The sequence below is a fragment of the Acipenser ruthenus genome, chromosome 11 (genome assembly GCF_902713425.1).
Source record: "Acipenser ruthenus chromosome 11, fAciRut3.2 maternal haplotype, whole genome shotgun sequence".
NCBI lineage: Eukaryota > Metazoa > Chordata > Actinopteri > Acipenseriformes > Acipenseridae > Acipenser > Acipenser ruthenus.
Window position 1 is genome coordinate 36,447,039 of NC_081199.1, and position 16,508 is coordinate 36,463,546.

General features: G+C 36.0%; 1 protein-coding gene across 6 annotated transcripts in view; it reads right to left on the bottom strand.

The window, feature by feature from the left end:
- Positions 1-16,185, bottom strand: part of LOC117426678 (low-density lipoprotein receptor-related protein 1B-like) — a 361,324-nt gene extending 345,139 nt beyond the window's left edge. For 5 of the 6 annotated variants that reach the window (XM_059033835.1, XM_059033832.1, XM_059033834.1 and 2 more), the window contains exon 1: positions 15,879-16,179. In XM_059033835.1, coding sequence (XP_058889818.1) covers positions 15,879-15,960 — 82 coding nt within the window. In that variant the 5' untranslated portion in view covers positions 15,961-16,179. Of the gene's footprint in view, positions 1-15,878 lie in introns of all 6 variants that reach the window. The other variant, XM_059033836.1, reaches the window with a different exon arrangement.
- Between the last annotated feature and the right edge of the window lie 323 nt (positions 16,186-16,508).

The window sequence follows — 16,508 nt, forward strand, 5'->3', positions numbered from 1 at the left end:
TTTGATTCTTATGTGATATTTAATAAACAAGAAAGGATATGCAATCTGTTGCAGACAGAACCAATTTTAGAGCATGTCTTTAAAATTCTTATCATCAGTAGTTATATGATGCCGCCCTTTGATCTTTCATTTGAATAATTTTACAATTCAACTAAAAAGTGTAAATTTATATTATCCCGGCAATGACATTTTGAATTAATATAAAAAAGTGGGTTGTGCGGGGCAAAGGGACAGTGGTGTTTCAAATATCCAAGCAGCACAGGTACTGTACACCTCCCGCTTTTTGAATAGATGCAGGTCATTAACTAAGAATTTAAGTTTATTTATTAATTAACAGGCTATTGAGTGTCTAATTTTCTCATTCAAATTATAGTCATGCAAGGTCATATTTTTTTAGGCAACACAAAATATTATTACATTTGATTGAATAAGACTGAATTTGTGTGTAACAATTTTGGGGATGATTAAAGATAGTCAATGGTTATAATAAATAATTTCTTTCTTAGCAGACGCCCTTATCCAGGGCGACTTACAAGATATCACATTATTTTTACATACAATTACCCATTTATACAGTCGGATTTTTTACTGGAGCAATCTAGGTAAAGTACCTTGCTCAAGGGTACAGCAGCAGTGTCCCCACCGGGGATTGAACCCACAACCCTCCGGTCAAGAGTCCAGAGCCCTAACCACTACTCCACACTGCTGCCCTGTTCTGCTATGTTTGATCTCACCTTAAGTGGCTGTTACTGTTTGCTATTGCATAAATCAATAAACATTGATCTTGGAACCTTAAACATGATCTTCACAGCAAAACTTAAAATGCAAAGCTTTATAAAACTGTATCAAGAACTAATAAAATACAGGCCTAGGGTCACACAATAATAAGCTTTATGTGGACAAAAAAAATACATTTACTTGATACCTAAATCAAAAAATTGTTTCAAAATGTGAACATTATTAATATTTCAGGCCAGACACCGTTGTGAATGATGACAGCTCTTATCAAGAGCAGAAGACATTCATAATAGCCAATGATTACTGCCAGTGCTGGTCCTTTTTAAATTAATACATTTGAGGACTTGGTGCAGCAGTGTGTAATTGTTTTGATAAGCCCATATTGGGCTTTTATCCACATAGAGTCAAATTGGTATCAAGACGGAGGGAAGAAATCATTTCTATGCGATAGATGTTCAGGGTAGAAGTGAAATGAGATGGACTCGCCCTAGTTTGTATATTAGAGTAGATTTGTTAATTGCAAAACTACCTACAAATGGCTATAACTCCAGTCTGAAGCACCAGAATGATAAGAGTATGGCAGGGGTAGTCCATTGAGGCAAGGCTTGATGTATATTAATAGGAAACCAAAATGTGTGTTTGAGCTTCTCTTGATAGTGCTATTTTCCCATTTCTATATAGCTTCTGTCCTTCACACTGAGTACTATTGCAAAACAGCATGTTCAACTGCAGCTAAATAAAGGAATGCAACATATTGGTTGTGTTGGTTCGAAATGCAGTTCACTAACCCAGCAAATTTGTTTCCCTAACCTTTTTCTCTTCTTATTTAGGTGAAAATACTATTTCATTCATACAACATGACAAAATTGTATAAAGATATAAAACAGCATACCTCGCCAAGTCTATCCATTCTTACTTTTTTGAGCAAGATACGATTTAATTGATTTACAGTAAGATTGATAGTGGAGTGTAAACCATAACTGGTATAGATGCTTATGCTGTCAGTTGTAAGAACCTGATGATTTTGTTACTTATCAATCACCAAGACGATCATCCATCATAAATCCACCCTGATAGCTTGCTCGGTTGTACACACTGCCCTTGCACATATCATAAATACCAAAAAAAAGTGTTTTAGATCTACCTGCAATGTTACCTTGTCAGTTACATTTATGTGACCAAATTCTTTGTTATTGAAGTCCCCTGCAACTTTCTATTGTAAAAAAAAAAAAAAATTATATATATATATATATATATATATATATATATATATATATATTCCACATGATCCTGCAGTCAGTGTCTTGAAATGCTAGTAATGTACTCATTGTTTAAGCATTATTGAGTCTGTTATAGTTCTGGATCTAACAGAGAATACATATGTTTGAGTGTCACACCAACTCCTCTTGTTCCTGAAAGCTGTAAGATTTATATAAAAAAAAATTTAAAAACCACACACAACAACCTAAAAACTGATAGTAGTTGTCTATGCATGACAATGAGCAGACAGCCATAAACAAACATTTTTCTTCACTGAAAAGCAGTTTTAAGCTAGTTTTCCTTCCCTTTTCAGTCAAAAAATACTGATGGATTCTATCGTTAATTAAAAAAAAAAATATATATATATATATATATATATATAGATAGATATATATATTATATATTATATATATATATATATATATATATATATATATATATATATATATAACACAATAACTACAGACAGAACATTAAAAAGGCAATTTCATGCACACTGGGGTCTAAAATGCCCCTAGAGATATGTGGGAAATAAGGCCACATTCTAAGTGAGATGCTTCACAAAAGAACTGCCAGCGAACTTATTTTAAAATTCCCACATTCACCAATAAATGGATGAATTTAAAATATGTTCTGAAAAAAATACAAAACCAGACCTCTACAGTTTTTCTTTTTTTTTTGACAACCATGGTAAATATGCAACGTTTACAGACATATATATATAGTTACAGTTGTTAAGTATAAATTGGTAGAGTGGAAAGGAGATATTCTTCCAAAGTCACTGATGTCTGTCACTATTAACAGATGTAAGCTGTGCACAAACTCAATCTTAATAAAACATCAGTAAAATATGTCAAAATCACATTTCCTGTCGCTTATTAGCACCTGCACTATTATCACTTGAGCCCTTGGTCTCAGTTTGGCTTCCCCGAGGCACAAAGCAGCTGCAGCTGAACGGAGGAAGTTGGTAGTTACTGAAGGGCAAAAGCAGGAGGAGAGGATGATGTGTGTCAAGGCGGCGTCCCAGGCTATGCAGGGAGAATGATGAACAGCATAAGATTAGCTGGCAAGACCAGTGGACAATGGAAGAGAGGAGGATCAGATTCCTTATCAGGTCCACACATGATGTTCTTCCATCACTGCTGAAACTGAATGTGTGAGTAGGAGAAAACCCTGAATGCTGTTTGTGTTCATCACCAGCTACCTTGAAGCACATTCTTACAGAATGTAAGGTGGCTCTGAGCCACGGCCACTTCACTTGGCGTATTGATCAGATGCTGCAATACTTGGCATTAGCACTGGAAGAACGGCATAATAAGATCAACAGCTCACCGCCAATATCAAAGCTGACACACAGAAAACAACATTCCTCCGTCCAGGAGAGCAAGCAACAGGAAAGAAAAATTAGAACTAAGATTCACCTGGGACAGTGGGAGGCTGCTAGATTGGAGAATGCAGGCAGATGTTGGCCAGCACCTTATGTTCCCACCCAAGATAAACTACCCTTCTACCTGACATTGTCCTGTGGTCAGTCTCAGCACTGCTTGTTCTCCTGGTGGAGCTAACACTGCCATGGGAAGATTCAGTGTATGAGGCATACAAGAGAAAGAAACTCTGGTATGATGAGTTAGCCGCTGAGGTGGAGGAGGTCCGGATTTATCCAGTAGAGGTGGGATCACACACTCCATGACCCTGGTTCTCAGAGATATTGGATAAAGTGGCCAGGAATTGCAGCACTTAGAAGAGAAGAGGCAACTGGCTCTGGTTGAGGAGGAAAGAGGCTGATTGGGGATCTCAAAAGAGAGGTGATGGACAAAAAGGAATGGATGGCTAAGGCAAGTGATGGAGGAAGTTAACATCAATAAAAAGGAATGGATGGCTAAGGTAAGTAAACTGGGCTGGAGGGGAGAGGTGCTGGCATGCCAGTATCACTGTCGAGCCTTCCTGAGGTGTCATGGGCTAGTCGACAAAACTGATGACCCCTGCAATGTGCCCCACCCAGCCCATTCCAGACGGTTACCATGCTGAGGCGCTTGGGAGGCAGCACTTTGGTTGATCCTTGGAGCCAGCCTCGCCACCGTTGTGTGTGCTGATGTGCCAGGGAGGATGCGGCAAATAGGCTGATCCCTGGAGCCAGCATTACACTTCAGCCAGCAACACCCGGCCAATAGGCAATTGGACATTACCTGGTGGAGGAAAAGTGTTGAAGGCTGATATATTACAGAGGAGCTATGTCTTGGTTGGTCCCCACCACTACTATCTATAGATGAAAAGTGACCAAAATAGTGAAAATAGTGATGCTGGTAAGTATAACTTTTGTTTTACATTTTTAAAAGAGAAGTGAAGATGCTAAACTATTTTCTCCATTTTGAAGGAAAAGGTAAAAATGTAATTGTTTGCAGTTTTGCACCTCAAGGTAACTGTGACTGATAAATAATAATATTAAAAGAGAGAAGGACAAATTAATGTATTTGTATTCTGTAATTCAACATTACATCTCAATTGATAATTATTTAGAAGTGTTAAAAGTATTGTAAAAACACAAATTTCTCAATATCGTAATGAAACACCTAGGACACACATTTACAAGCGCAATTCTCTTTAACGTCCGAGAAGCTAACCCATTTTTTAGAAAGCCATCTAATGTTTATTTTGTATAGACCCAAAACCTTTATTATATATATCTCTATATATATATCTATATCTATCTATCGCATATATATATATATATATATATATATATATATATATATATATATATATATATATACAGTGCCTTGCAAAAGTATTCAGACCCCTGACCAATTCTCTCATATTACTGAATTACAAATGGTACAGTTTTTTCAGTTTTTTATTTTTCTTAAAAATATTTCCCAACATAAAACCAATGTCACCTTACAATAATTGATTTTGAGTTTCAGTGTTTTAAAATAAAATATCAAACAGAGCGAAATTTCAATGTACCATTTGTAATTCAGTAATATGAGAGAATTGGTCAGGGGTCTGAATACTTTTGCAAGACACTGTATATATATACAGCTCTGGAAAAAATTAAGAGACCACTGCAAAATTATCACTTTCTCTGGTTTTACTATTTATAGGTATGTGTTTGGGTAAAATGAACATTTTTGTTTTATTCTATAAACTACTGACAACATTTCTCCCAAATTCCAAATAAAAATATTGTCATTTAGAGCATTTATTTGCAGAAAATGACAACTGGTCAAAATAACAAAAAAGATGCAGTGTTGTGAGACCTCGAATAATGCAAAGAAAATAAGTTCATATTCATTTTTAAACAACACAATACTAATGTTTTAACTTAGGAAGAGTTCAGAAATCAATATTTTGTGGATAACCCTGATTTTCAAGCACAGCTTTCATGCGTCTTGGCATGCTCTCCACCAGTCTTTCACATTGATGTTGGGTGACTTTATGCCACTCCTGGCGCAAAAATTCAAGCAGCTCGGCTTTGTTTGATGGCTTGTGACCATCCATCTTCCTCTTGATCACATTCCAGAGGTTTTCAATGGGGTTCATTTTTTCCAGAGCTGTATATATATATTATATATATAACATTGTTGTTTATAAACAATTACTGATTATTGTCACTTTGCCCAAACTCAATTTTTATCTTGGCTGTTTGTTGGCCCTTTTGATTTTTCATTAGGGGCAGTGAAATCCCTGGTTATGACCATTTACATGGAACACAGCTTCAACAAATCATATTAAAAGTACTTTGAAGCAGAGTGAAAAAGTAAATACATTCGCAAAGTAACATTTGTTTTAACTGGTCACCATCTATTTACATATAAACCTGGATTTTGTACAAATTATTGATGTCGTCAAAATGTTAACAGCATCCATGGGTACCTTGTTCATACATGCCAATCTGACCATGGCAAGAAATATTATTTGTGTTGATTTTTTTTTAGTTTACCAGTTGCCCTTGCATTGATTTTCATTCTACTGTTTACATTTTAATACTTGTTCCTACTGATTAATTACTGTGTCTTGATGCATTGCTTTACACTTTAGCCAAGATCTGACCTGCCTGCACACTGTTTCCCTGCTGGGAACAAATAAGAAAAACCTAAACAAGGGCATTACAGGGACATTCTGCTCTATTGAGGACACTTTTTTGTTGTGGGCTTTTGTCCAAAAACAGCTTGTCAAAGCCTTCAACACACTTTCCTTAACTGTACTTGTTTAATTTATATGAACTTATTTTGTCAAAGCGCTGTTGAAAATATTTTTTCCCCCCGACATTTAATAATAAATGTGTATTCAACAACTTACTTGAATTCTTGTTTTTAAATATCAATAGATGGAAATAAAACAATTATAAAAATGTTAATTTGATGAGAAACCATGTAACTTTCCTCTGTAACTGTCCTCTGTGCTTGTAGCATGTGGCATCTTCTAGCTCAGAAGTAAAAATGTATTTGCTTTGCATTTTACATAATTATGTTTTGAAATTATCCGCTGTCATCTTTCATTTCTGTCGTGCAATCTGAACTGCTCTGGATGTTTTTTGTTTTGTTTTGTTTTTTTAGAACACTTATATTCTTACCTTGATAATTAACATCTGATACATTACATGATTATCCTTGCTTGTGGGACAGCAAAATCTTAGAGCTTCTCGTGCACTTGCTCTCCTCCACGGCATCTGTCCATTATCTTCCTGGGTCCTCTTCTGTGATGTCACAACTACTTTCAATCCTAACTCACCAGTGTGTGCACCCTAATGACATAACCCAAAGACCCCCATGCAGAACGGTAACTTGACAGGTACTACTGTAAAGCACCCAACCCACCCGCAGCTGTTAGCATCATGGGGCTTGCCCAATAAAACTATATACATAGAAAGCAAGAGAAAAGCACTTTGGGTTTCACTTCATCACACATAAACAGATGCAGATTTTCAAAAGCAATCTCATAACACATTATAATATAATAGAAGATTAATGATAAGGAATTGAATGAGAAAGTGGAAAGCTATAATGAATTAGAAATGAATTGGTAGCTATCGGATGAGATTAGTAATAGCGTTTTAAAATAAATGGGAAGTTTAAAAAACAAAGGCCTTTATAAGCTTTTATTTTACAAGCCTCAAGCTACTCACTGCTATTTTTATGGCAAATAATATTTGTTGTTTTCAACTTGATAGGAGTGGAAACACGACTTGCATACAAAATGTAAAGTAGTTTACAATATTAGGATATAGTTACACATAAGATAAAAGTTAAAATAAATTGCTTATTAGTTACACACTAATAGCAAGCACATTGATTGGCTATTTAATAAATATACAATATACAATATAACAAATAATTCTAGAAATTCATTCTACTGCTATATTGACATACTGTAGCAGATGCTCCAAATATAAAAGCTTACATGCACAATACAAAACCCATTGTAATGTTTTGCCTTAATATTTTAAATATCAATTAATGTAAAGTAGCTGGAAATGCATTTTGTTAATGGCCCAAAGTATTTTGGGTCTAGGGAATGTAATACCTTGCCAACAGGATTGGAGAAAGGTGTAGGGAAACCCTGTATTGTCCTGTAACACCTGTAAGTCACCTTGGATATCAGCCATTGAGTCGGGCCAGTCAACCTGACCAATCTTTGGAACTTGAGCTGCTTCCTAATCTGCTTTGTAAATGGCATTCCGTCCCCACATGCAATACATATAGCAGCATAAAAGTTGTATAAACCTTTCTGATATGAACTTTATATGTCCTTTTTTAAATATGCAGGAAAATTGAAAAATCTCAGGACAATTGAGCCAATCAATGTAATAGCAGTTCTCAAAGCAGCTGATTGCTCTTGTGAAAACTAAATTTATATACAGTATAAATAAATGATAATATTACATTCACTTGACATATGGATGAGAACATTAATAAATAGTCTTAACTAAAATAGTAAATGCAAGGTGTAGTGATTAATGTAACTTTCAGTTGTTGCCTTGTAGAAGCCAAGGTTGCTTGCGGGCTCGATTTGCTATGGCAAAATGGTTTTATAAAATGTTATTTTATGACAAATAAACACTAAACAAAATAGACATCAATAATACTTCCTTCATTTCATTGTGTATAAGAAAAAAACGTTTTTAACTTGTAACATAATATTTTAAGATATTGAGAAATTAATGGTTAAGAGTTTTGAAGAGTGTGGGCATCTATTTACCATTGACAGTAAACCCGGGCACTAATATGAATAAGAGCGGACAATCAAGACTGGGTGCTATATCGAGCATGTTATTTGTAAAGTTAAGGGTTTTAGCTATATTGTCATGAAACAACGCCTTCTAAAGAAATGCATTTATTCTGGTAGGAAATAATGGAAAAGTCTTTCAGCTTGAAGCATTTTTAGAGTTGTTTCTCTTTATCACCCTTTATAACCAACCAATCTGGATATCATCAGATATAAAAAAATTGAAAAAACAGAAGATATTAATAAAAAAAAAATCTGTATAAACCTACAAACAAATGTCTTTAAACAAATTCAACATCTATCACATTATTTGGGTTAGAAAGAAGCAAGCAACATGTTGCTTCACAGACAAATTAATAGTAGCAGGATGCCAGGGCATGTTTGATGCACAAAACATGCCTGAGGCCTGACTATAAATCTACTCTCCCTTTCTGAAACAAACGAAGAAAAAAACACCTACATCATACCTCATTTAGACCTTTGAATATCCACAGACTGATAAAGAGCTGCTCAATACAGGTATATACAGAGCTGCACAGAGTAGTGCTGAAGAGACAGCATGGGCTAGAACTTAAGATGGTTGCCTCAACATCATTCCAGCCATTCGGAACAAGCTGATCACTGAAAAAACACTCCAGGAGTGCCAGGAAAAGAGAGCTGCTAAAAAGGAACCACAGGCCCCAGTCAGAAAAATAGTGCATGTTCTATTTGAGCTTGAGCTGGTGTAATGTCTTGTGAATAGTAACCATTATAGAAACAAACTGTTCAGCCCTTTAGCTCTAAGTGTGTGCTCACTGCAGGAGAGAATTCAAGAACAGGACTGCAGCATAAAGTAACACACATCTACAAGACCCAGTGGGAAATGCATTTAATTTTACCAGACAGACATAACAAATGAACAATGCAATCCTTAAAATCCAAATCCCTGCTTTATTTCCTGTTTTTATTATCCACAATATGTTCTTACTCAAGCTTTTAGTGAATCAAAGAAGGGTAAGAAAAAGACAAAAACAAGTAGAATTGGTTTTAGAACAAAAGAGATACGCAGGAGCTCTCCGATAGAGGAAAATTAATGGAGGCACGTTTGTCACTTTGTTTTAAGGAAAACGCTTAACAAAATAGAGACTTCTGTGCTGTCCATGCAACAATGAATGTGTGCTATTAAAAACAATCTTTCTCTTTCGCATTCAAATCTAATTTGACATGTAATTTCAAAAGATTATTGTTCATTGTAACAGCTAGTTATTTTCAAAGTTTCATCATATTCTTTGGCAGTAAAAACTTTTTTTTTTTTTTTTAAAAGCACCTGACTGAGGCATAGACTTTTATTTTTAGATCACTTAATAAACAGAGATAATTTTTCCAGTGCTTTACTGAGCTGGCAAAAAGTTTATATGAAACGACAAAAAACGTGTGTAGTTATACTTTCCAGACTGCAATCTGAACCAGCTATGAAAACACATTTGTAAATCTGCAGAAAATGTGCAAGACCTACCCTGCCATATGCCAGTTACTCATTTCATCACGGTGTGATTGTGGGTTAAGGTGTCCCTCTACAGTTCACAAAACAAGTTTGCTGTTGTAGATTCCATTACCCTTTGAAACCAATTTTTTTTCTCATCTAGCAATTTTATTTTGTATTCTGTATGTCAGCAACTTCTATGATATATTTTTATAGCCTTAGAATGAAAAAAGAAAGCATGATTTTAATTGTTGTTCTCAGTTTCTCTGATTTAACTTCTCTGAAAGTAGCGCTTTCCCTTTCACAGTGAGACTGTGCTTGCCAGCACTAAGTACGGTCATAATTAAGTGCAACTTGATAGATAAGCTTTTACTATTGAACTTGAATGTGACTATTTCCTTGTATATCTCATTGTTGTGTTTTGCATTACACTTGAGAAAACCCAAGACTGATTTGGCCATCAATTAGTTGATGTGTATAGACAACACGCCTGACCAATGAGCTTACGTAGCTAACCAGACTAATTGTTGCATGACATTTTTAATCCATTGACTGATCACACTGCAGCTGAGAACAAGCAAGAAGTAAGAGGAATGGCTGTTTTTTTTATTGGAATGGCTCAGCACTCTATTCTATCTGCAAGCATTGCACATTGAAAGAGGTCTTAGGCCTGAATCCTTAAAACCCAGCATGTGTTTTAGCGATAAAACCGGTGCTAGTTTACAAACTCAATTATGAAATATGATCTCTGTAAAAAAAAAAAAAAAAAAAATGGTTGTGCTCTAATACCATACATGTACTGTATAATACTTTTCAAGCAGGACCAACTCAATTATTGTTCATTCAGACAAATGTTACTAATCTATATTTGGATGTTGCTTAACAAACTAGTATAATTTATGTGAACTGGATTCATATTGTAATTATGTCTTTCTGAGTAACAAAGTTAAGGCTCCTGATTTTCCACTCCTGGGAATGGCAAATTCCATTTTTCAAATATACCAATTCCGTTTTTTTCCATTTTTCAAAATGACCAATTCTGTTTTTTCAGTTTTTACCAATTTATTAAGAATTAAGAATGTAATTTGAATATAAATAAAATTTTTACATAAAAAAAATTATTGATTTATTTTTATTTTTTTTATTTAAGTCCCTGAGATACTGTAGTTTTCAGGAAAAATCTTTCTTAAAGCACTCCAACAATGTACTGTAGGTCAGTCAACAAATAAAGATGAAAAAACAGCTTATTGCTGGCATTACAATATAGAGACTAGTCAAAAACAAGGGGCATTATTACAAAAATATACATTTTTCATAAAATTAAAAATTAACTACAATGTTCAGGACACTTATCTGTAGTTTCATCTGCAACAACGCAGACTGGTTTATGCTGTACTTGCTGTAAAACTGCTTGCATGTGTTTCTCGTATACCCTGGACAGATAGAGTTGCCTTAGTTAGAGTAGGGCTCTTCAACCACTACACCACTGATAGTAATGTCTGATAAAAGCATAGTGGGATACTGTCCTACTTTTCTGTCATTAACACTAGAACCGCCATGCGGGTCAGTGTGACCCATTTTGCATTTAAAATGTTAATTACTCATCCGTTGTAAATCGTATGTGTGTGTCCGTTTTTGACTTTTCCTAAATATATGAATTAAGTATTATTATTATTATTTGTTTATTTAGCAGACACCTTTATCCAAGGTGACTGACAAGAGACTAGGGTGTGTGAACTATGCATCAGCTGCAGAGTCACTTACAATTACGTCTCACCCAAAAGACGGAGCACAAGGAGGTTAAGTGACTTGCTCAGGGTCACACAATGAGTCAGTGGCTGAGATGGGATTTGAACCGGGGACCTCCTGGTTACAAGCCCTTTTCTTTAACCACTGGACCACACATCCTGACGGCGTTTGATAGCCAGAATTGCAAAAATGATAAAGTTATAAACAGTTCTACCTAGAACCGCCACGTGGGTCAATGTGACCCTTGCATTACAATACATGTCTTTTTTTAATAGAACATAAGATATTCTATTATTTTTGTAAATGTAGCAAACAAGACACACCTCCTCCTCCAAGTACACATGTTTTTTTTATTTTTATTTCAAGCCTTGATTTGTAGACTGACTACGAGACAGAGATTGCTATGATTGTGGATTTGTCAAGATGCCAACTCAGTGAAAGCCTAGTTGCTTATTTTTCAATGTACCTGGGAGACAACAATCCTTCGTTTTGTTCCAGAAATGTAACAGGAATATATCAGAAGGAAATATTTAATCTTGAAAGTAGTCATTTTGATTGGAATATGGCAAGCTGCACTCAGATGCATACTGCAAACTGAAATGACAGGTAGGATAACAACTTATGTGTCTAATATGAAACGTATTTTATATATTCTTTTTTCATATTACTTTTAGAAAAAGAAACATTTCAGTTTTACAGGTTTGTATGTACCAGTTTACACAATAGTTCAATGGAACTGCGTCTGTGTTTACAACACAGCTCTTGGATGAAGGCACAGTCAGCTGGCAGACGCGTACGCTCCTCCATAGAGTACAATGCAGCCGTCATACCGGAAGTTGTGTTTTATTTTCTTTTTATGTAGTATTAGAAACAATGATTTCGGTTTTATAGTTTTGTATGTACATATACCCGTTTACACCTGTACACAGGTATATGTACATACCCGTTTCTTTTGAAATGTGTATTTTATTATATTTTTTCACTGTTTGTAGTCGTGCTGTATATGCGCTCATCTACTGCAGTTGTAGTGCTTCAGTAAAATATGTATTGAATACATAGTGTACAAGACAGTGTAAAATAAGTGCTATGGTAGAATATGTTTGAAACATACAAAATATACGCTAACACTAATTTTAATTTCGAAAAAACTGAGCACCGTCCTTCCCTCCCCACTCCAGCTCGTGTTAACCAGAGGCAATTTGCTTCATTCACCATTTCGACAGCAAACGCTGTATAGCGTAAGCTGTATTGAAAGAAATGTCTCAAAACCCCTCTGCTGTTTGGGATTTTTTTTTGTTAAATGCCCAGTCGACCATGTAGTTTGCGCACAGTTTAGACCTATCTGTCAACGTGCAAGTAGTGTATGATTTATGATGCCAACAACTACATCACAAATGTGTATGTAAACTATCGTTCCGCTCATGACTTGTTTACCCTCGCTAATTTGCAGGTGGCAGCTGTGTTTCAGCAGTATGACTGACTGTCTGAGAGGTCGGTTGATAGGGGACAACAGGTATCCATTGAAGCGGTGACTACTGTTACTGCTGCTGAACCCCAGAACCCCTGCCGAAGGTATAATCGTACCTTTAAATGTGCTCGTACTGTAATTGCACGAACATTTCGAATCCTCAAAATGTGATTCCGATGTTTGGATGTCTCTGGGGGAACACTACAGTACACTCCTCAGAAGGTTGGCAATATCATCCTGGCTTCTTGTGTTTTACACAACATAGCTCTACATAATGGATGCTGAACCTACAGGTGAAAGATTACCGGGTTTGAGGGAAGCAGATGCTGAACTTGAAGCACCAATGTCGGAGGTTGCAGATGCTGGAAGTGCCAGGCAGGTCAGACAAAGCCTTTTAGACAAGGGTTCACAGATGTACCATCAGTATATTTTTAACAGGAAAGCATTTATAATAAAGACAGCAACGGTGCTCACGGTTCAAAGGTGAGCTATACATGCCTAACTTAAGGAAAACTCCTGATTCTAAATTTTTTGCTCCCCACCCTCCTTCCCCCATTGTTCGCTCGAAAAAAAATATTTATGTAACTTAATTTTGCATATAGATTATTTGTTTTATATCATAAGTATCCACTGTCCTCCCCAGACTGCTAAAAAAAATGTAGCCTTGTTTGAGGCGCTTGTGTCTTCTTCCTTTTTTATTTTTTTGGTTTCAAAATACCCTCTGGTCGCTATCGCAGACGCACAGGTCCTCTTAAAGGGAATGTTGAATCCTTATTGGTTGTAACCTTACTACCCTCACTGTGTTTTGATTGGCTGGGCGCATGATTCGCTATTTGATGTGCGTTAGCCCACGCATGAGACCCAACTTCTAAATCACGTTTTCGTGCGCTATCACAGCGCTTCGCAAACGCTGTCATTTTTGCCCTAGCGATAGCAGCTGCGCACACATTTGCTAAATACGGCCCTTTAAGTGTTAAAGCCTTGCTTGTGCCATTTAACGAACAAAAAATGAATACTTCCCTTTTGACAGCAATAGCAGCAGGAAAACAAATATTTGCATACAAAATTACCCCTTTTACACTCCATTAAAAGTTTACTGAGAATGAGCTGTAAGCTAATCACGGGCCATAATGAATTAAATGAACTCAGAACCACCTTCTTGCAACTTGTAAATTCCTCTGCTTCTATGTATAAGCAGTGGTGCTAGTTTAGTTTCCCTAAACTTCTCAGCAGGAAATGTCAAAGCACTTACTTTCAACAGATGAAGCAGAAAACGGTGCTAAGGTCTGTTTATTTTTTCTCATAAAATGGTATTGCAGCAGTTATCCCATTCCACATATGGTCCGTCAGGAACACAGAAATGTAACAACTAAGCATGAAAATATAGCTCTTTCAAATGCTAAGAACCATGGGATGCAGTACCAACTTTACTACAAAACGTTAATTCACAATACTTTTATAGTGATCAAATAGCACAATTAATGCAATTCCCTTTAACAATTTAAATTAAACATTACGTTTAAAACAGTAATAATAAAATAGTTACCATTACTAATAACATCATGTAGCTTTGCCATATAATGAAATATAACGTTCCACTATTAGTTGTGCATCATTGGAATTATATTGTAATTCACCGTAGAGCCTGCTGTTAGCCAATAACACTTATAACGTAGGTCTGGATGTTTCTAAGTGAATCCTTAAAAAAAAAATAGATATCCTATTTTGAATCACAGCAACTGACAAAAACAAAATCTAAAATACCAATGCTTTCCTATCATTTATGCTCCTATTTTTAAGGACCACTGATCAAGTTTGATCTAAACTAGTAGTAAATATTAATGTGCCCCATCTACTTCTGGGTAATTAACTTCTGTTTACAACACCAAAGAATTCTACTGTCGTTTAATGTATTTGTGACGCAAAAATTATCTTTTGTGCTAGACTAAAATCAGGGGCCCAAACTAGGGGTAAACCAAAGTCAACACCTGGAGATTCACAATTAACATTTTAACGTCTGCCGTCAAAACAGACACAGCCTCAAATACCCGTACATAGAAAACGTATTATTCTTAAACAGCACGGTCAACAGGTATGCTATTATTTGATGCACATACTTAACACAATATATTTACCTAAATGAGATATATTTAACATGTATTTTTTGAATTTATATACTAAATCTATTTAAGATTTTGCACATTTTCGAAGATCCATAAACTTAAATAAAGGTTTTGCACTTGCACACCTTTGTCCCGCTGTTTTTATGTTTTTGTTGTCATTTTTCTTTTGGTCAGTATGCACAAACCAAATCTCACCAAACAAAATACAGAATAAAAACATGCATATATGTTTAAATTGTCCGGACAAGGTGTGGTAGGGCTACATTCTTCTCAATTCTCTACTAAAATGTAACGATTTTAATACGACATAAACTGATGAAAACGTATACAGCCTACAGTATTCTTATGAAGTCGTGACGTTAAACTAAAACATCCAATCTAAGCTTTAGTAATAGTATGTGAAACAAACTACTTGCTGTACCGTACATCTTCAACAACTAGCATATCTGTGTGCCTATGTATATCCAACACAATCTATAGGATAGTGAATGTCTGCTGCAAAATTAATTGCACTGATTTGACACGGTATACAAAATTAATTAGCAAAATGCCACAGTACAATGCACCACAAAGCGAAGCAACCTGCCCAAATTCAAACACCCGGAATAATTCTCCGCATTTCTGCAGCTATTTAAGAAATGCTGAAAAAATACTTAACATGATGCATACTTAATCATGAGCACACTTTATTTTGGCACACAACTGTTAACCAATACTGGATTTAGGAAATGGCAGACAACAGTCAAATTCAGAATTAAAGCATGTCCAGCACTCAATATCAGGTCAGCGCAATAAGTTTGTAACAGACCTGTTTATAATCCCTCTCCCCATCCCCGATGATGCACTCTCTTACCTTGTTTAGCTCCCACTGTCTGCACCTCAGCAATAGGAAATAATCCCGATATGGTTAGCAAGGCTAAAATAAACTCAGACATCGTTGTGGAATAAAGACGGGCTGCTTGACTGCACAGTCACACAAGTCGGCAGCCAGCTTTGAGTCTAGCAGCGTAATTTAGAAACGTCACTTGAAATTCCTCTACTAAATGAGCCTGCCTGCAGTTCTCTCCCTGCTTTCAGCAGGATTTGTAGGTGTATATATGTGTGTGTGTGCGTGCATGAGAGGGAGAGAGGGAGAGGAGGAGGGAGGGAGAGGGGGGTGTAGAGAAGGAGAGAACAGAGTGTGTCTTGACTTTTCAATGCGGAGTACCTCTGATGTTACATCACAGTAGAGGCGCAGCGAGATATGCCAGAGGATGAATGTAGTATCAAATTCTGTTCCCCATGAAATTCAGTGCCCCCTGTTTATTGTGGGCATGCGCTAAACAATCTTTCGCTTGTCACAACACGTGCCCTGCTCATTTAATCAAAGCGGGTTCTCGGCGATTTTGAATCTTCTGTGGATACGCGCAGGACACAACAATCATGACAGTAAAAATAGATATAATGAAACGTTCTTACCTTTCTATAAGTTAGTGATCAGCAG